General features: G+C 39.9%; 1 protein-coding gene across 5 annotated transcripts in view; it reads left to right on the plus strand.

Moving 5' to 3' along the window:
- Positions 1 to 22,405, plus strand: part of NCOA1 (nuclear receptor coactivator 1) — a 197,895-nt gene that overhangs the window by 155,724 nt on the left and 19,766 nt on the right. For all 5 annotated transcript variants that reach the window (XM_082671912.1, XM_082671914.1, XM_082671916.1 and 2 more), the window contains exons 16-17: positions 12,302 to 12,403; positions 14,335 to 14,737. In XM_082671912.1, coding sequence (XP_082528038.1) covers positions 12,302 to 12,403; positions 14,335 to 14,737 — 505 coding nt within the window. The remainder of the gene's footprint in view (positions 1 to 12,301; positions 12,404 to 14,334; positions 14,738 to 22,405) is intronic.

Here is a 22,405-nt window from a genome sequence, read left to right on the forward strand (position 1 = left end):
TAATAGATGTAGAGCATAGATGTAAAGCTCTTAGCACAGTGCCTGGCATGTAGTCCCACTTAGTAAATACTAGCTATTATTATAAAATTATATTCAGTAAATATAACAAATAATATAAAATGTGCTTCCATTCCACTTAAAAGGAGGAAGATGATGAAAGGGAGAAAGAGAGAGTTGACATAGGATGAAAAATTGTTTTTTGGGTTTTTTTTGCGTTACGCGGGCCTCTCACTGTTGTGGCCTCTCCTGTTGCGGAGCACAGGCTCCAGACGCGCAGGCTTAGCGGCCATGGCTCACAGGCCCAGCTGCTCCGCGGCATGTGGGATCTTCCCGGACTGGGACACGAACCTGTGTCCCCTGCATTGGCAGGCGGACTCTCAACCCCTGCGCCACCAGGGAAGCCCAAAAATATTTTTAATGGTAGACTAAGGAATAATTTTTAAATGCTGGAGTGGAATAAAGGACACAAAGAGGAATTAAGGGAAGAGAAAGAAGAAAACAGAAACAAAGGAAACAATAATACGTTCTGAGTATTATTTAAGATAAACTACTTCTTGTTATAACTTGTCATTCATTATTAGATAGCACAATAAGAAATACTTAATAGTTCCCCTGTATTGAATTTTTCACAAAATATATTTAGGGGGACTATACTAGTTACTGAGATGAATACAAAGAATAAAAGATATGGGCAATTTTCAGAACATACAATCAGCTTGGGGTATTCAAAACATAGTGTACAGTCAGCCCTCTGTATCTGCAGGTTCCACATCTGCAGATTAAACCAACTGTGGCTCAGAAAGAGTATTTTTTTTAAATCCCAGAAAGCAAACGTTTCTGGCAATGAAAACTGCCTGATAAAAGAATAAGCTTCCTTAAAGAACTCTTTGTTTTGGCAAGAATGTATGTGGTGGCTGAATCAGGGTTCTCAACCTCATCACTATGAGCATTGGGGGACTGGTACATTGAAGGATGTTTAGCAACATCCCTGGCCTCTACCCACCAGATACTAGTAGCAACCCCTCCCCAAGCTGTGGTAACTAAAAATGTCGTCATATATTGCCAACTCTTTCTTATGGGGCAGAAGTCACCCCTGGTTGAGAACCTCTTGGCCAGATAATCATCTTTCGGGTTTACTGTAGAAGGGCTTCTTGCTAAGGCACTGGAAAAAAATCCATTCAGGCAGATAAAGTGACAGCAAGCCTGAATTGTGTATGTGTGCACATGTGTGCATTTTACACATATAGGCTGGGTTTGTGCTCTTCCACTGGCCTCAAGCACCACATCTCCTTTAGTAACACAAGCCTGGCAATGTGACCTTTAAAGGCTTTTGAATTTGTGTAACCAGCTCTAATCTAAGGATTACCAGCTTCTCTCTTCCCACTCCCTAACCCCCAAAGGTTAAGGTTTTGGAGGAGATAAAGGGTATGGTGATCCTTTTAGGAAGACTTCCTTGGAAGAAGTAGAATTTGACCTGCTTACTGGAAAATGGGTAGCATTTTAGTAATCAGAAAGAAGCAGCAGCTTAGAGTGAGACTGTTGCACACAGCATTAGTTAGGTTGTACACACAGTCAAGGGGAGGGGAAGATAAACTGAGTTTTTCCAAGGGCAGGAATAATTTTTCTTTAACAGAAAGTCCTTGTAGATTGCTACTTTTAGAATAATTCCTTCTACTTCTAAAAGTAACCTATTTATTTTCTAAGGTTTTGATTTATTTTCTAAGGTTCTTTTCTCACTTGTACTACTTCTCAAGCATTTTTCCTCTGTCCCCACCCATTTCATTTTCATGTTATCTCACAATTCAAAGAATATATAAAGCTGTAAGTTTGGAATCCCAACTCCCACACTTCTGGCAATTTTACTTCTCTTCATCGCTAAGTATTAATGTATTTTCACCTATCCTCATTGCCTTCTCTTCTGTTTTTAGACTTGCTGTTCTTTCTGCCTTGAGTTAACTCTGCCATCCTCTTTGCCACCTGGCATTCTCACCTTTCAAGGTTCCATTGAGCTCACTCATGCTCTTGGTCCCTGCCTTCAGGTCCTAGGCTAAGTTAGTTGCTCCCCCAGTGCTGCTCTACATATCTCTATATATGCAGTATAGCGCTTGTGCGTTGCACTTCTGTATTGGCCTCTGCCACTGAACAGAGAGTTCCCAAAAAATAGAAATTTGCTCACTTTTGTAGCCTGAAAACTTTATATACTATCTTGCATATACTGAGTTTTTTGATAAATCTTTGTAAAACTTATGGTTCATTTAAACTTATGTGCAAGGTCTGTTGAGTTTAAGAAGTATGTAGATTTTCATACTTAAGAGCCTTTTAGAACCATAATATTGCTTATCTTTATTTTTGACGTGATTCTGAATGTTTTATCCTATTCCACAGTGCCTGAAAGTTGTAATTTTAATATTTATATTATATTGGGCTTTTCCCTACAAATCAATTTGTTTTCTAATCTAATGGGAGTCAAAAAATGAATGAAACTAGAGTTGAGAATTGAGCTTTTTGGAGATAGCTGTTTGCAGCTCTTTGGATTCTCTTATAAAATTTTCATAGGCTTTCTAGTTTGCAAATAGTATATTAAAATATATTAAATGTATTAAATATGAATATAATAAAATACATTGATATGTCCGTGTATTTTATAAATAATTTATATATTATTAAGTACCGTATAAACACAAAACAGTATGATATTATTACTGTTATCTCTCTGAGAAGTTTATTCATATCAAATCATTGAGTAAGAAATCCTTTAAGCAATAGGTTGTTTATCAGGAGATATCACTTCTAAGGATGCTTGTTTTGTTATTTGATAAAGTTAAGGCATGCCAATGACCTGGAATCCTAAGCCTGATATAGATATTATCTTTCAAACTAATGTTCCATAGAAGATTGTTCTAGGAGATAATAATAAATGTTAATGGCTATATGTAAGAAAGAAAGGTTCATGATAAATAAATTGCATAGTTTATCCCCTTCTTGGGAGCTCTGCACTGTGCTTTGGCCAATTAAAGGCTCATAGAATTAATACAGTAAAGAAATCTGTTTCACCTTGTGTAACCCATTATTTCCAATGCTTAATACAGCACAGCATGCTATTTTCCTGGCACATCTATTAATATCCTGCAGAACAATGTTCTTTAGAACACCAATTTGGGAAATGCTGGTCTAAAGTAATTACTTCTTCTAGTTAAATAAATAGTCCATTTTCTCAGACCATTTGTTTCTTATATACTTCTCTCCAGCTAATGAAATTACGTCGGATTTTCCCCAAATATGTACCCATCAGACAGGTACCCTCCAAGTCAGAAGTACCTCAGCTTTTCCATTCATCTTCCAGACCTTTATAGAATGTTCCCTATTGTATATTTACTTTTTTACTCACAACAGTTTAAGATCTAGGGCCAATGTTTCTTTTCTCTCCATTATTGCATGTGTCTGAAATAACTAAGTTTTTTTAAAAAATTCTTATTGGGGTGTACTTGCTTTACAATGTTGTGTTAGTTTCTACCGTACAGCAAAGTGAATCAGCTATACGTGTACATATATCTCCTCTTTTCTGGATTTCCTTGCCATCTAGGTCACCACAGAGCATTGAGTAGAGTTCCCTGTACTGTACAGTAGGTTCTCTTCAGTTATCTGTTTTATACATAGTATCAGTAGTGTATATATGTCAATCCCAATGTCCCAATTCCTCCCACCCCCACCCCCACGTCCCCCTTGGTATCCATACGTGTGTTCTCTAGTCTGTGTCTCTATTTCTGCTGTGTAAATAAGATCATCTATACCAGTTTTTTCAGATTCCACATATTATGCTTTAATATACGATATTTGTTTATCTCTTTCTGACTTACTTCACTCTGTCTGACAGTCTCTAGGTCCATCCACGTCTCTACAAATTACCCAATTTCGTTCCATTTTATGGCTGAGTAATATTCCATTGTATATATGTACCACATCTTCTTTATCCATTCATCTGTCAATGGACATTTAGATTGCTTTCATGTCCTGGCTGTTGTAAATAGTGCTGCAGTGAACATTGGGGTGCATGTGTCTTTTTGAATTATGGTTTTCTCTAGGTATATGCCCAGTAGTGGAATTGCTGGGTCATGTGGTAGTTCTATTTTTAGTTTTTTAAGGACCTTCCATACTGTTCTCCATAGTGGCTGTATCAGTTTACATTCCCACCAACAGCACAAGAGGGTTCCCTTTTCTCCACACCCTCTCCAGCATTTGTTGTTTGTAGATTTTGAGATGATGGCCATTCTGACCAGTGTGAGGTGATATCTCAAGGTAGTTTTGATTTGCATTTCTCTAATAATTAGTGATGTTGAGCATCTTTTCATGTGTTTGTTGGCCATCTGTATGCCTTCTTTGGAGAAATGTCTATTTAGGTCTTCTGCCCATTTTTTGATTGGGTTGTTTGTTTTTCTGATACTGAGCTGCATGAGCTGTTTATATATTTTGGAGAGTAATCCTTTGTCAGTTGCTTTGTTTGCAAATATTTTCTCCCATTCTGAGGGTTGTTTTATCGTCTTGTTTATGGTTTCCTTTACTGTGCAAAAGCTTTTAAGTTTAATTAGGTCCTATTTGTTTATTTTTCTTTTTATTTCCATTACTCTAGGACGTGGGTCAAAAAAGATCTTGCTGCAATTTATGTCAAAGAGTGTTCTTCCTATGTTTTCCTCTAAGAGTCTTATAGTGTCTGGCCTTACATTTAGGCCTTTAATCCATTTTGAGTTTATTTTTGTGTATGGTGTTGGGGACTGTTGTAATTTCATTCTTTTACATGTAGCTGTCCAGTTCTCCTAGCACCACTTATTTTTTTTTAATAAATGTATTTATTTATTTATTATTTTTGGCTGCATTGGGTCTTCGTTGCTGCGCGGGCTTTCTCTAGTTGCAGCGAGCGGGGGCTACTCTTCATTGTGGTGCACGGGCTTCTCGCTGTGGTGGCTTCTCGTTGCGGAGCACAGCCTCTAGACACGTGGGCTTCAGTAGTTGTGGCTCGTGGGCTCTAGAGCACAGGCTCGGTAGTTGTGGCGCACGGGCTTAGGTGCTCCGTGGCATGTGGCATCTTCCTGGACCAGGGCTCGAACCCGTGTCCCCTGCGTTGGCAGGCAGATTCTTAACCACTGCGCCACCAGGGAAGCCCTCCCAGCACCACTTATTGAACAGCCTATCTTTTCTCCATTGTATATTCTGGCCTCCTTTCTCATAGATTAGGTGACCACAGGTGTGTGGGTTTATCTCTGGGCTTTCTATCCTGTTCCATTGATCTATATTTCTGTTTTTGTGCCAGTACCATCCTGTCTTGATTACTGTAGCCCTGTAGTATAGTCTGAAGTCAGGGAGGATGATTCCTCCAGCTTCATTTTTTTTTTTCTCAACATTGCTCTTGCTGTTTGAGGTGTTTTGTGTTTCCATACAAATTGTAACATTTTTTTGCTCTAGTTCTGTGAAAAATGCCACTGATAATTTGAAAAGGATTGCATTGAATCTGTAGATTGCTTTGGGTAGTATAGTCATTTTCACAATATTAATTCTTCCAGTCCAAGAACATGGTGTGTCTCTCCATCTGTTAGTGTTGTCTTTGATTTCTTTCATCAGTATCTTATAGTTTTCTGCATACAGGTCTTTTGCCTCCTTAGGTAGGTTTATTCCTAGGTATTTTATTCTTTTTGTTGCAGTGGTGAATGAGATTGTTTCCTTAATTTCTCTTTCTGATCTTTCATTGTTAGTGTACAGGAATGCAAGGGATTTCTGTGTATTAACTTTGTATCCTGTGACTTTACTAAATTCCTTGATGAGCTCTAATAGTTTTCTGGTGGCATCTTTAGGATTTTCTTAGTATAGTATCATGTCATCTGCAAACAATGACAGTTTTACCTCTTCTTGGCAAATTTGGATTTGTTTTATTTCTTTTTCTTCTCTGATTGCTGTGGCTAGGACTTCCAAAACTATGTTGAATAATAGTGGTGAGAGTGGGCACCCTTGTCTTGTTCCTGATTTTAGAGGAAATGCTTTCAGTTTTTCACCATTGAGAATAATGTTTGCTGTGGATTTGTCATATATGGCCTTTATTATGTTGAGGTAGTTTCCCTCTATGCTCACTTTCTGGAGAGTGTTTTTTATCATAAATGGGTGTTGAATTTTGTCAAAAGCTTTTTCTGCATCAATTGAGATGATCATATGGTTTTTGTTCTTCAATTTGTTAATATGGTGTATCACGTTTATTGATTTGCATATATTGAAGAGTCTTTGCATCCCTGATATAAATCCCACGTGATTATGGTGTATGATCCTTTCAACGTGTTGCTGGGTTCAGTTTGCTAGTATTTTAAGGATTTTTGTATTTATATTCATCAGTGATATTGGCCTGTAATTTTCATTTTTTTGTGAGATCCTTGTCTGGTTTTCGTATCAGGGTGATGGTGGCCTTGTAGAATGAATTTGGGAGTGTTCCGCCCTCTGCAAGTTTTTGGAAAAGTTTGAGAAGGATAGGTGTTAGCTCTTCTCTAAATATTTGATAGAATTCTCCTGTGAAGCTTTCTGGTCCTGAACTTTTGTTTGTTTGAAGATTTTTTTTTTTTGCGTTACGCGGACCTCTCACTGCTGTGGCCTCTCCCGTTGCAGAGCACAGGCTCTGGACACGCAGGCTCAGCAGCCATGGCTCACGGGCCCAGCCGCTCCGCGGCATGTGGGATCCTCCCGGACCGGGACACGAACCAGTGTCCCCTGCATCTGCAGGTGGACTCTCAACCACTGTGCCACCAGGGAAGCCCTGTTTGAAGATTTTTAATCACAGTTTCAATTTCAGTGCTTGTGATTGGTCTGTTCCTATTTTCTATTTCTTCCTGGTTCAGTCTTGGAAGGTTGTACCTTTCTAAGAATTTGTCCATTTCTTCCAGGTTGTCCATTTTATTGGCATATAGTTGCTTGTAGTAGTCTCTTAGGATCCTTTGTATTTCTGCGGTGTCAGTTGAAGCTTCTCCTTTTTCAATTCTAATTTTATTGATTTGAGTCCTCTCCCTTTTTTTTTTGATGGGTCTTACTAAAGGTTTATCAATTTTGTTTATCTTCTCAAAGAACCAACTCTTTGTTTTATTGATTTTTGCTATTGTTTTTTTTGTTTCTCTTTCATTTATTTCTGCTCTGATCTTTATGATTTCTTTCCTTCTAGTAACTTTCGGTTTTGTTTGTTCTTTTTGTAGTTGCTTTAAGTGTAAGATTAGGTTGTTTATATGAGATTTTTCCTGTTTCTTGATGTAGGATTGTGTTGCTATAAACTTCCCTCTTAGAACTGCTCTTGCTGCCACCCATAGGTTTTGGGTCATCGTGTTTTCATTGTCATTTGTTTCTAGGTATTTTTTGATTTCCTTTTTGATTTCTTCAGTGATCTCTTGGTTACGTAGTAGCACATTGTTTAGCCTCCCTGTGTTTGTGGTTTTTACAGTTCTTTTTCCTGTAATTGATTTCTAACCTCATAGCATTGTGGTCAGAAATGATGGTTGATACAATTTCAGTTTTCTTAAATTTACCAAGGCTTGATTTGTGACCCAAGATGTGATCTCTCCTGGAGAATGTCCTGTGTGCACTTGAGAACAAAGTGTATTCTGCTGCTTTCAGATGGAATTTCCTATAAATATCAATTAAGTCTGTCTGGTCTCATGTGTTATTTAAGACTTGTGTTTCCTTATTAATTTTCTGTCTGGATGATCTATCCATTGGAGTGAGTGCTAAAGTCCCCCACTATTACTGTGTTACTGCTCAATTCCCCTTTTATGGCTGTTAGCATTTGCCTTATGTATTGAGGTGCTCCTGTGTTGAGTGCATAAATATTTACAATTATTATATCTTCTTCTTGGTTTGATCCCTTGATCGTCATGTGGTGTCCTTCCTTCTCTCTTGTGACAGTCTTTATTTGAAAGTCTATTTTTTCTGACATGAGTATTGCTACTCTAGCTTTCTTTTGATTTCCATTTGCGTGGAATATTTTTCCATCCCCTCACTTTCCGTCTGTATGTGTCCCTAGGTCTGAAGTAGGTCTCTTGTAGACAACGTATATACAGGTCCTGTTTTTGTATCCATTCAGCCAGTCTGTCTTTTGGTTGGAGCATTAATCCATTTACATTTAAGGTAATTATCGATATGTGTGTTCCTATTATCATTTTCTCAATTGTTTTGGGTTTGTTTTTTTTGTTTTTGTGGTACGTGGACCTCTCACTGTTGTGGCCTCTCCCGTTGCGGAGCACAGGCTCCGGATGCGCAGGCTCAGCGGCCATGGCTTACGGGCCCAGCCGCTCCACAGCATGTGGGATCTTCCTGGACCGGGGCACGAACCCTTGTCCCCTGCATTGGCAGGTGGACTCTCAACCACTGCGCCACCAGGGAAGCCCCTTGGGTTTGTTTTTGTAGGTCTTTTTCTTCTCTTGTCTTTCCTGCCTAGAGAAGTTCCTTTAGCATTTGTTGCAGAGCTGGTCTGGTGATGCTGAATTCTGTTAGCTTTTGCTTGTCTGTAGAGCTTTTGATTTCTCCATCAAATCTGAATGAGAGCCTTAATGGGTAGAGTAATTTTGGTTGTAGGTTTCTCCCTATCACTTTAAATATATCCTGCCACTCCCTTCTGGCCTGCAGAGTTTCTGCTGAAAGATCAGCTGATAACCTTATGGGGATTCCCTTGTATGTTATTTATTGCTTTTTCCTGCTGCTTTTAATATTTTTTCTTTGTATCTAATTTTTTGTTAATTTGTTTAATATGTGTCTCAGCATGTTTCTCCTTGGGTTTATCCTGTATGGGAGGCTCTGTGCTTCCTGGAATTAACTATTTCCTTTCCCATGTTAGGAAAGTTTTCGACTATAATCTTTTCAAATATTTTCTCACACGCTTTCTCTTTTTCTTCTTCTTCTAGGACCCCTATAATTTGAATATTGGTGCATTTAATGTTGTGCCAGAGGTCTCTGAGACTGTCCTCAATTCTTCATTCTTTTTTCTTTATTCTGTTCCTCAGCAGTTACTTCCACCATTCTGTCTTCCAGCTCACTTATCAGTTCTTCTTCATCAGTTATTCTGCTGTTGATTCCTTCTAGTATATTTTTAACTTCAGTTATTGTGTTGTTCATCACTGTTTGTTCTTTAGTTCTTCTAGGTCCTTGTTAAACATTTCTCGTATTTCCTCCATTCTATTTCTGAGATTTTGGATCATCTTTACTATCATTACTCTGGATTCTTTTTCAGGTTTATTGCCTATTTCCTCTTTATTTATTTGGTCTTGTGGGTTTTTACCTTGCTCCTTTGTCTGCAACATATTTCTCTGTCTTCTCATTTTGTCTGACTTACTCTGTTTGAGGTCTCCTTTCCACAGGCTGCAGGGTTGTAGTTCCTTTTGCTTCTGGTGTCTGCCTCCAGTGGGTGAGGTTGGTCCAGTTGCTTGTGTAGGCTTCCTGGTGGGAGGGACTTGTGCCTGTGTTCTGCTGGTGGAGCTGGATCTTGTCCCTCTGATGGGCAGGGCCACGTCAGGTGGTGTGTTTTGGGATGTCTGTGGGCTTAGTACAACTTGAGGCAGCCCGTCTGCTGATGGGTGGGTTTGTGTTCCCGTCTTGCTTGTTGTTTGGCTTGGGGCGTTCAGCACTGAAGCCTGCAAGCAGTTGGTGGAGCTGGGTCTTGGAGTTGAGATGGAGACCTCCAGGAGAGCTCTCGCCAATTAATATTTCCTGGGCAAGCAAACAGCAACAAAAACAATTAAAAAGAAACAAACAAACAAAACCCCAAACAAATGGTAAAAGCAAAACCAAACAAAAACAAAGAAAACATACACACATAAAAAATAAGAAACAAAAACAGAGAAGAAAAAACGAGAACAACCAAACAAAAGAACCTCAAAATGAAATCAAACAATTAAAAACAAAATCAACAAAAACAAAAAATAGAAAACAAAAGAAAAGCAGAATGGGAACTGAAGGAAAAAGCAAAGAAAACAAAACAAACACACAAAAATGATTTTTAAAAAATGATTTAAAAAAGATAAGAACAAATAGAACAAAGGAAAAAAGATAAAAAGAAAATAGAACAAAGGAAAGAAACAAAGAAAAAGAACAACAAAAAGTAACATAGAAATAGAAATATAAAACAATTAAAAATATAAAAAAATTTTTTAAAGCTAAATAAAAATAAGAACAAATAATAATAGAAAAACAGCAACAAAACAAAACATTAAGAAAATAGTAATAATTATATTTTCCTGGTCTCAGCTATCAGTGTCATTGCCCCCACTGTGAGTCACAGCCAACCTTCACCTCCCCGGGAAGCCCTCCAAAGCGTCTAGGTACGTCTCTGGTCTCTCTGTGGACACTGTGGGGCAGCTAAGACCCTGACCTGGCCCAGCTTCCACGTGTACTATCCCCAAAGTCCACAGCTGCTAGAGCTAGGCCAGTTTCAGTTGTGGGAACACTCATGTCCATTCAGATATTCCATTGATGCAGGGTTTACCAAGCTGAAGGCAGGGATTTAATCTGTGGTTTGTGTAGCTGCACGGAAAGATTTTTGTTCCTCTTCCTTAGTCGATCTGCCTCTGGGGCTTAGCTGTGGTTTTAGCCTCACCTCTGCATTTTGGCCACCCACAGGAGTCTGCCCCCGAGGCTGCCGTGGAGCACTTGGGTCTGCCCTGGTGAGGACAGGGCATAGAGGTGGCACGACTGCCTGGGTCATGGGGGTCCTGGCAGTGATAGGGGTGTGGCAAAGCCAGTGGCTACAGGCACGAGAGATCTGGCCCCGGTGGGAGGCTTTCCTAGCACCTGGCGGCTGGTGCAAGAAGGTCAGCCCTGGTGGGGGCTTTTTTTAGCACCTGGAACGGCAGGGGCCCAGCACATGGGGAGAGAGAGGCTGCAGTGGCAGCTCCACCCCCTGTGCGTCACACAACAGAGGTGCCTTGCTTCCATGGCAGTCTGGGTTTCCTCCACAAGCATTCCTCGTTGTGGATTTCCTCCCTCCTGTCCCCTTAGGCTATCTTCTCACAGCCAACAGCAGTCCTCCCTGCAGGTTTGCTCTCCAGTCCCCATGTTCCAGCTCTCAGCGCCCATGTGCACCGGCAGACACACGTCCCAGTCTGGGGTGTGGAGGGCTGTGGTGCAGACCATCTGTGTAGGTCTGTCCTGTCTGCCACAGGCCGGCCATTTCACCCTCCTCCAACAGCCTCAGATGCTCCCCTTCTGTCCCAACTGATTTCCCCATTGGTGAGGGGGCTTCCCTGGATGCAGGAACCTCTTTTCTGCTTCAGCTCCCCGCCAGGGGCGCAGATCCCGTCCCACTTCCTCTCCTCTTCTTTTTCCCTTCTTTCTTTCATCCTGCCCAGTTATGCAGGGATCTTTTCTGTCCTTTCCGGTGTCCAAGGTCTTCTACTAGTGTTCATCTGGTGTTCTGTGAGAATTGTTCCATGTATTCTTGATGCATTTGTGGAAGGAGATGAACTCCGTGTCTTCCTACTCCTCCACCATCTTGGTGAATCTGAAATAACTAAGTATTAACATGTTTTAAAAAGCATGATAAACATGTTTATGTGTATATATATATATGTATAAACACTGCAGAACACAATATGGCAGAGCATTTAAAAGTAGAATACATACACATACAATATATTTATGCATGTAGGTATATATGCATTTATACATATGTATGTACGTATATATATATGTATGTTGTGTGTATGTATTCTACTGTTTTTTTAATTAATTTATTCTTTTATTCTTGGCTGCGTTGGGTCTTTGCTGCTGTGCGCGGGCTTTCTCTAGTTACGGCGAGTGGGAGCTACTCTTCGTTGCATTACATGGGCTTCTCAGTGCGGTGGCTTCTCTTATTGTGGAGCACGGGCTCTAGGTGCACAGGCTTCAGTAGTTGTGGCACGCGGGCTCAGTAGTTGTGGCTCGCAGGCTCTAGAGCACAGCCTCAGTAGTTGTGGTGCACGGGTTTAGTTGCTCCGTGGCATATGGGATCTTCCCGGTCCAGGGCTCGAACCCGTGTCCCCTGCATTGGCAGGCAGATTCTTAACCACTGTGCCACCAGGGAAGTCCTGTATTCTACTTTTAAATGCTCTGCCCTGTTTAGAGTTCGGTAGGCAGAAAATATTTGATAAATGTTAGGAATTGCCAACCTTTTGGCAAATAAACATGGGAAGTAATCTTACTAAACCTGCAATACTAGCACCTCTTAATAATCAATACAAAGTTTGTGTTACTCTAAAAGGGCCATGCTATATGTTTATATGTAGAAATATATCTCATTGTTTCCATTTTTCTCTAGTTGATCCACCAAAATCGGCAAGCCATCTTGAACCAGTTTGCAGCAAACGCTCCTGTTGGCATCAGTATGAGATCAGGCATGCAGCAGCAAATTACACCTCAGGTAACGTGAGAAAACCAGGCATTGTTAGTACTTCTCTAACCCATAACCCAAACTGTATTTCTTAAAGTGTTGACTTGAGTGTCTTTGAAATGGTCTGTGAACTGATCTTTTAATGATGTTTGTACTGTAGCTTTCTTCTAGAATGAATTTATAATCAACTTGTGATACCCCTTACTGATATTTGATGTAAAGCTGAGGGTTCTTTGTTTCATTTTGTTGTTATTATTGTCATTGCTATTAGATATCAGGTGACTAAGTAGAAAACTCTTATTGCTGTCCTGATTAGTACCAGTATTAAGAAGCCTCGGATATGAAACTGTGTGTATGGTACCTGAAACCTGATCAAAACCCAGTCACACATTGCTTAGTTATCTTAACTACCTTGCGTTCTCCAGTTAGTCTGAGCGTCAGCATTTTGGTTTTTATTTGTTTTAATGATCCTTGTGTAAGAACCCAGAGCCATTGGAACTAAACATAAAAAGAACGGTGTAGGCTTCTAAGTGTTATCTAGTGCTTCCTCCCTATTTAACTTCTGCATGTACTTTAATATTTTTGCTTCAAACACTTTTTTTTTTTTTTGGCTGCACCACGCAGCTTGTGGGATCTTAGTTCCCTGACCAGGGATTGAACCCGGGCCCACGGCAGTGAAAGCGCCAAGTCCTAACCACTGGACCACCAGGAATTTCCCTCAACCACTTTTTTTATGGTTTCCCAACAAATTACACAAAAATTTGGGGGATGAGGTATTTTAGAGAGGATTCGAACAAAACACTTCTCCATAAAATGAACCTAGAAGGATTGGGAGCAAATACTAACCAAAAGGATAAATATTGATAGAAACTGCTGTTTAGCAGCAGGTGTTGACATCTTCATGGATCCAGACTTGGGTTTCTCTGTCTTAAAAATCTCAGTGGTTAGCTCATGCAAGGGTAATTAGGTTATAAGGAAACAAGACCCCACTGTTGGAATTCACATAAAGACAGATTCTATCAGGAAGTCACTATGTCACAGTTTCTTCCAGAGTAGACTTCATCTGGTTGGCAATTTTCATTTTTATGGAGCTGTATGCTTTAATCAGCTCCTCAACCTGAACGGACATTTTCTGATGAAGGCTTTATTGACATGCCATGTTGCTTTGCAAGTTAGACCAGAAAGTGACTTCAACCTAATTTTACCACTTCTTTCATCATTCATAATATTATAACTATTAAAACACTTACTCTAATGCCTGGAGCAGTCTTACACTGCAACAATAATATAAGATACCTGGGTTCATTTATTTCTGCTTATTATTTTGTTTCTAATTAATTATTTGCTTTTTAAGTGACGATTTGGCATTGGATCCCAGATTTCTGATTCTTCCTTTTTTAATGGTATTTGTAGATTTTTCTAATTGTGAAGATAATGCACATTCATTATAGATAATTTGGAAAATACAGAAAATTAAAATCACCTGTTATCACATTTCATTTAAGTAAAGTGGAATAAATGATCTCTAAGAGAAAAGGGAAAACTAAGTTTCACCATACTAGAAACACAGTGAATTTTTTGGAAATGAAAAAGAAAATGTCCCCTAACAACCTAATGCCAGATAAGATAGAAGTCATCAGGCACATTTTATTTCTCTTCTTTATGGTTTTCATGTTTCTCTTAATAGTTTTCATGGCCTATATTATAATACTAATCAATATATGCTTTCTTAGACTTTTATCAGTCCTGTGTGACTTTAATCTGTAAAATGTACTTATTTTCTCTCCTGTAGCTATTACTTAAGAGGTTTTCTTCCTTTTCTGTTTTAGTTTCCCTTGTACACTGATAATTGCTACATATTCTGTTGCTCCAAGCTACTAGTCTTAATCCTGTAAGCTGTCTAAGATAGGTGGTAATCATAATAATATTAGTAAGTGAGGATTTTTTTCTCTCTTTTTTAGCCACCCCTGAATGCCCAAATGTTGGCACAGCGCCAGCGGGAGCTGTATAGTCAACAGCACCGACAGAGGCAGCTAATACAGCAGCAAAGAGCCATGCTTATGAGGCAACAGAGCTTTGGGAACAACCTCCCTCCCTCATCTGGACTGCCAGTTCAAATGGGGAACCCCCGTCTTCCTCAGGGTGCTCCGCAGCAATTCCCCTACCCACCAAACTATGGTACAAATCCAGGAACCCCACCTGCTTCTACCAGCCCATTTTCACAACTGGCAGCAAATCCTGAGGCAACCTTGGCCAACCGCAACAGCATGGTGAACAGAGGCATGACAGGAAACATGGGAGGCCAGTTTGGCACTGGAATCAGTCCTCAGATGCAGCAGAATGTCTTCCAGTACCCAGGATCAGGTATGAGGATTACACCTTTATGTTGCTTTTATAAGTACAGTTGGCCCTCAGCATCCACAGGTTCCATACCTGTGGATTCAACAACCCCAAATCGAAAATATCCACCCCCCCCAAAAAAAAAAATTCCAGAAAGTTCCTAAAAGCAAATTTGGATTGGCTGCACTCTGGGACCTATTTACATAGCATTTACATTGTATTAGGTTTTACAAGTAATCTAGAGATCATTTAGTATATGGGAGGATGTGCATAGGTTCTGTTTCTCCATTTTATATAAGGGACTTGAGCATCCATGGATTTTGGTATCCATGAGGGTCCTGGAACCAATTCCCTATGGATACCAAGGGACGACTATACCGCATACAGGCTTAGGTCTCTCTTTTCACATGTGTTTCAGTTCACTGACATTGAGGCAATTTGCTGAAGAAGAAAGATGCTGAGGGAGTTCCCTGGTGGCCTAGTGGTTAGGATTCCGGGCTTTCACTGCCCTGGCCTGGGCGGAACTGAGATCATGCAAGCCGCGGGGCACGGCCAAAAGACAGAAAAGACGTTGGTGTTGGAGTCAGGAGATCCAGGCTCTAGGTTCAGCTCTTGCCACTAAATGGTTGAGTGGTTTGAGGCTTGTCTCTTACATAAAGCTAAGATGATTAAATTAGAGGATCCATAAGGACCTGACACGAAAATTTTTAACATTTTGTCCGCAAAGCATATTCTTACTTTCTCTCATGGATCCCTATAAGAATCTTATGAGAGTCCATGTCAGACAATGGGTGTAAGTACATTAACTCAAAATTTGCATACAAATTTTTAAAATTATCTTGGAAAGTTTTTTTGATAGATTACATAAGGATAATCAGTCTTCACAGATTATCTCAGACTTCTCATTGGTGTCACCACCCTTAGCTGCTTAGGTTGTAAGCTATTCCTCTGAAATATCAGGCAGCTTTCTGGCTTTCAAAAGCTTTGTTCTTTTTTAATCTTTCATTTGCAGTGTCTCTGTCCTACTCCCTTTGTCCTAGGTAATGATATCTTTTTAAAATTTTTCTTCTATCACTTGGAGATTCTAATAGGTAGTGGCAATAAAACACATTTGATTAATCCACCAGGTTTAATTAAACTTTGATGCAAAATTAATGGCAAACTCCTGGGAGAAAAATTGAAATAAATCCCTTCATTTTATAAATGAAAGAAAAAGTAAATTTTAAGCCTGCTTAAAAATGAATTTCAGTGAGAAAGCTGCTGTTTGACCTGAATAAAATGTTGAAGTTATATAGAGATTTTTTTACACGGCAGTATGCTTATCAACTTTGACAGCCAAATCAATTTAGACTTTTCATTCTGGTGGCAACAAGTGCTGAAATCCTTTGACTATTAAATTAAGTATCTAGGGAGACATGTGTCAGAGAGTACCAGAATTCTCTAAGACGTTTTAATCAAAATTATACCACATCAGTTTCTTTGTCCTCAAGACAATGAAGTCATCTTTGGCTGGTTTAGATCACTTACACTGTATGTGTGGGCAAGAAAAGTATTATAAATCCATATTTTAATTATAAGATTGTCTGAACAGGAGTGGCCTTCAAAAGAGTTGTATTTTCATGTGCCTTGTGATTTGTGTATGCAAAGATTTTGACAAGGTTCCTTCAGTGTATTCCAGCCTACAGAAGTACTTCCTCCAACATGAGAAGACTTACATAGTTGTTTCCCCATTGCTCTTCCAAAACGGCAACTTAGCCAAAACAGCAAATTGATTCTTAGTAGCATTTATGATACTGATTGCAGAGCCTTAAATCACAAGATTTATGTCATTCATTGGGGAAAAAAATAACCACAAATAAGCCAAACATTAGTAAATCCCCCAATAAATTCTCTTATTAAAAAAAAATAAGATAAAAACGGTACGTCTCAAAAAACTAAAAATACAGCTACCATGTGACCCAGCAGTTCTACTACTGGGTATATAGCTGAAAAAAACGAAAACACTAATTTGAAAAGATACATGCACCCCAGTGTTCATCGCAGCATTATTTACAATAGCCAAGATATGGAAGCAACCGAAGTGTCCATTAACAGATGAATGGGTAAAGAAGCTGTGGTATATATATATATACAATGGAATACTACTCAGCCATAAAATAAATGATGATATTTTGCCATTTGTAACAACATGGATGGACTTGGAAGATATTTTGCTAAGAGGGAAGAAACTGATGATTACCAGTGGGGAGGCACAAGTTAGGGGTAAGGGATTAAGAGGCACAAACTACTATGTATAAAATAAATAAGCTACAAGGATATCTTGTGCAATACAGGGAATTTAGCCAATATTTTATAATGATTATAAATGGAATACAGCCTTTAAAAATTGTGAATCCTGTGTCGCACACCTGAAACTTATATAGTATTGTACATCAACTATACTTCAATTAAAAATTATTAACTAATTAAAAAAAAAACAAACAGTACTTCTGTCAATTTTCAGTCATACTGCTTAATGCTTCATCTCTGGAAAGCCAAGAAAGGATGACTTCTATCTGCTCCTGTTTCTTGACTAAGCCTCCTGGAAAGGCAGTACTCCAAAACCCCATTTCCTATGAAGTTAACAAGATTTCCTTCAGGGTTGTGGGTCTAGTCTTTAATCTCTTGCAAGCCATATAGATAGAATACAGTGATCGAGATAATGAGTGGGTAGAGCTTCCTTCTTCTCCAGACAGTACAACCAGATATGTTACTACCCATTGTAATTGCTCTATCTGGTACCCGGATTTTTCTTCCAGTCCAACTTTTTTTTTTTTCTGTGGTACGTGGGCCTCTCACCACTGTGGCCTCTCCCGTTGCGGAGCACAGCCTCCAGACGCGCAGGCCCAGCGGCCATGGCTTACGGGCCCAGCTGCTCCACGGCATGTAGGATCCTTCCAGACCGGGGCACGAACCTGCATCCCCCGCATTGTCAGGCAGACTCTCAACCACTGCGCCACCAGGGAAGCCCCCAGTCCAACTTTTGATTGACAAAAAGTGCTTTTCACAAAATAAGATTTTTTTTTATAGAGTATCTGTACTACAAACAAACCCTAGAAGCTAGGCACAGTGGAGAGAGTAGTAGTTTTATCCAGTTGCAGTTTGAAATGAAATGGCAGAGCTTTCAGGTCTTCCATGAAAAAGCAAAAACACAGGGGGAAAATTGTTTGTTTTTCTGGAGAGCATAAGAACATTTAAAGGTTCAGTAGTTTAAATTTCTTCCATTGCTCTAAGTTATAAACTTGCACTATCATGATCAGCAACCTGGTAGAAAGCTGCAAGATCAGCTTGTGTGTTGGTGCAAATTCAAGTTCTGGAGAAATTCCAACCTTTTCAAATCAAGCCTTCTCCAAGAAACAAAAAGCACCACATGTTTTTATAAATAAAGTTTTATTGGGACTCATCCATGCTCATTAGTTTACATATAGTCTATAGCTGGCTTCACACAGTAGAGTTAAGTAGTTCTTACAGAAATGTTATGGCCTGCAAAACTGAAAATATTTACTATCTGGCCCTTTGCAGAAAAAGTTGGCTGATCCCTGTGTTAATTAATGATAGTAAAACCAAAGGATGAATAAAGTAGCTTTGCTTTAGTCCTTTGTTTTGGCATCTTTCAACTTAAAATAGACCCAAAGTAAACGAAGGAACATGTAGGTCATAATAATGACAGCGTATGCTTTCTTTTATTTCTGAAAACAGAAAATTATTGTAGACTATCATGCCATGATGATGAGTGCACAAGAACAGAATAAGACATTTAAAATTTATTTTATACTATGGTAATATTCAAACAAAATATGAGAGAAATTTAAAAAGAAATTTTTTGTACCTATTTCATGAATTCCTTGGAGCCAATCCAGAGCTCCCTCTTCTGTGAACTACAGAAAACATGCTACTCTACTCACTTCTCCTGAGTGATGTCATCTACTCCTGTGGCTTCAATGACTTCTTCATGCTTATGACTTTCTTCTCTATATCTAAACCAGATCTCTCAGCTCATGTGAGAGACATACCTGAATTTTCTACCAGCACCCAAACTTGTCCAGAGCTAGGCTCATCAACTCCATTTCCCCTTCCCTCCATGCCTCAATGTGCCAGTTTAACAAACCTCTCAAGTTCCAAGAAAGAATATATACCTTGCTTTTGTGTTTTCTGTATCCTTTGTCTAAAATGTCCTTCCCTCATCTGTCTCATTCCTGTTCCTCCCTCCCCTCAGAGATATCTCCTCTGGGAAGCCCTCCCTGACACTCCCAACCATAAGTACTCACCACTCTGTCTTTTTTTTTTCTTAAAGTATGATGAGTTTTTTTTAAATTTTTATTTATTTATTGGCTGTGTTGGGTCTTCGTTGCTGCACATGGGCTTTCTCTAGTTGCAGCAAGCAGGGCCTACTCTTCGTTGTGGTGCGCGGGCTTCTCATTGCGGTGGCTTCTCTTGCAGAGCATGGCCTCTAGGCACGCAAGCTTCAGTAGTTGTGGCTCGCGGGCTCTAGAGCGCAGGCTCAGTAGTTGTGGCCCACGGCTTAGTTGCTCCGCAGCATGTGGGATCTTTCCAGACCAGGGATCGGACCTGTGTCCCCTGCATTGGCAGGCGGATTCTTAACCACTGCACCACCAGGGAAGCCCCACCCTCTCTTAGAGCCACGTGTTCATCAGCTGCCTTTCTTTTTTTTTTTTTTTTTTTTTTTTTTTTTTGCGGTACGCGGGCCTCTCAGTGTTGTGGCCTCTCCCGTTGTGGAGCACAGGCTCCGGACGCACAGGCTCAGCGGCCATGGCTCATGGGCCCAGCCACTCCGCGGCATGTGGGATCTTCCCGGACCGGGGCACGAACTCGTGTCCCCTGCATCAGCAGGCAGACTCTCAACCACTGCACCACCAGGGAAGCCCTGCCTTTCTTTTTAAACAGCAAGTTCCTTGAGAGAGCCAAGTGTGACCTTTTAAATCTTTGTTTCTCAAGTGCTCAGCACAGTGGTCTGGTGGGGAGAGTAGATGCTCAGTGAATCTTTTAATGGAAAAATGAATCCTAATTCTAGTTGCTGCTGCCAGTGAAATTTATGTGGTGAAATTTATGGTCCAGCAGGGAGACTTAACATAATCAAATATAGAACTGTAGAACTTTTAAACTAGAAGGAAGAAGACTGTCTGGTCCAAGGAATCCAAGGTCCAGTGCAGTGGCAGAACTGGGGCCAGAACTCTACCCCTCCAAATTCATTATTCACAGACTGGTTCTTTCTACTAAAACTAGGTCATCTGATAAGGAAAACATGGGCAGTTAGAATGTGAAATGAGGCCAGAAAAAAATGTCAGAAAGCATGCTGGGACTTCCCTGGTGGCACAGTGGATAGGAGTCCACCTGCCAATGCAGGGGACACGGGTTCGATCCCTGGTCCGGGAAGATCCCACATGCTGTGGAGCAACTAAACCCGTGCGCCACAACTACTGAGCCTGCACTGTAGAGCCCACAAGCCACAACTGCTGAGCCCACGAGCCACAACTACTGAGCCTGCATGCTACAACTACTGAAGCCCACGCACCTAGAGCCTGTGCTCCACAACAGGAAAAGCCACCGCAATGAGAAGCCCGCGCACCGCAACAAAGAGTAGCCCCCACTCGCTGCAACTAGAGAAAGCCCGCGTGCGGCAATGAAGATCCAACGCAGCCAAAAATAAATTTATTTTAAAAAAAAAGCATGCTGATGTACTTGAAGTCTTATTTATTAACTTTGACCCCACAGAATAATAGCCAGAATGTGATAAGTATATTCCCCCCTCACATATATATTTTTCCTGAAAGAAATTATTTTATCATAAATAAGATTAAAAATGCATTAGGAACAGATAAGTACTTTTTAAAGATCATAACCAAAATAGTTAAAAGTTAAAATGTAGAATTAATGCAAAGACAGCCAATATAAAAATGAAGATGATGGGGGGGAACCCACCCTCTAGAGTCATAAATGAAAAAAATAACTTCTCCATATATTCTAAGTCAAAATTATTTACCAGAGATTAAATTACATATGGAGGAAGCAGCAAGGAGAAAAATATGTAGCTTTTTTTTTAATATAAATTTATTTATTTTATTTTTGGCTGTGCTGGGTCTTCAGTTGCTGTGTGCCAGCTTTCTCTAGTTGCAGTGAGCGGGGGCTACTCTTTGTTGTGGTGCACGGGCTTCTCATTGTGGTGGCTTCTCTTGTTGCGGAGCACAGGCTCTAAGCATGTGGGCTTCAGTAGTTGCAGCACCCAGGCTCAGTAGGCTCAGTAGTTGTGGCTTGTGGGCCCTAGAGCACAGGCTCAGTAGTTGTGGCGCACGGGCTTAGTTGCTCCGCGGCATGCGGGATCTTCCTGGACCAGGGCTCGAACCTGTGTCCCCTGCATTGACAGGCAGATTCTTAACCGCTGCGCCACCAGGTAAGTCACTGTAGCTTTATTTATATAAATTTTACCAAGAAAACAAGTAGCTAAATGTTTAGTGAAAGAAAAAAATATAGAAAGTCTACAGTTGGCTCAACTTTCACAGAAAATTCAAAATATTTTTAAAACTGTAGCCTATAAAAAACAAAACTGAATACTTTAACTACATATCTGGCTAGTTTAACCAAACAGAAAAAAGAGAAGAATCATTGTATTAATAATAACAGAACACAAAATATACAGGAATCTACAGTTACGTTTACAAGGAGACATTAAGGGCATAGAGACATACTTATGATATAATGATAAGAGAAAGAAGCAAGCCACAAAGTTATGCAATATTTCATAGAGGAAGATTTGAAGGAATTATACTAAATTATGGGTAATCACATTATGATATTTTTTTTTCTGTACATTTATAACTTTCTTTACCTCAACAGTATTTAACTGAAATGTATTTTGTCAGGAAAAAAATAAAAAATACAAAGTGTTAGCGTAACAGAAAACGTAAAAAGAAGCCCATTTTTACTCTTTTAAATTTTTATGGACTTCCACTTTTGGTCAAGATGGAATAACAGGGACGAGATTTATTCTTCCATTTGAAACAAACAAAAAATTGAACAATAGTTGTAGAAATTGTCCAGACTGTGGTGCAGGAAGGGGGAATCCAACAGGAGCGTGTAGTTTCCTATAGTTGAGGCAATGGCACTTAAGAGTCTGGGAAAGCCAAGGCAGGTAGAGGTTTTAGGGCACAGAACCAGAGAGAAGAGAGCCACACAGAGAGAGAACCATGGGGATGTATAGAGGGTCCTGCTCAGGTCTTCATTTGAGAACTGATCAGTGTGTGTGTGTACACAAACCGAGGCCAAGGAAAACCACCTGAAAAGAACTGAGGGAACATCTTCAGAGTTTACACAGGGCCAGTTCCTCTTCCCACCAGCCAGAATAGAAAACCTCAAAATTCACGGTGTCAAGTAGAATACTCAGAAATGTTTGTGCCTAAGTAGCAGGGCAAAAGAAGCACCAGGCTAAACCCTGCTCTTGTCTCTTTAGGCACAAGACCCAAAAGAATTAAAACTGTTACCATGTAACCTATCCATGACCCAGACAAAGGTCAAAAATTTAAATTTAAAGGAATTTTCAAAATCTAGCACCTAACAAGGTAAAATTCACAAGCCCTGGAATCTGAATTTTTTTTAATTACCAGACATGCAAAGATAAAGGAAAATAAAACCAATAAC

The sequence above is a fragment of the Grampus griseus genome, assembly GCF_964374135.1.
Source record: "Grampus griseus genome assembly, chromosome: 15".
In the NCBI taxonomy this organism is placed as follows: Eukaryota; Metazoa; Chordata; class Mammalia; order Artiodactyla; family Delphinidae; genus Grampus; species Grampus griseus.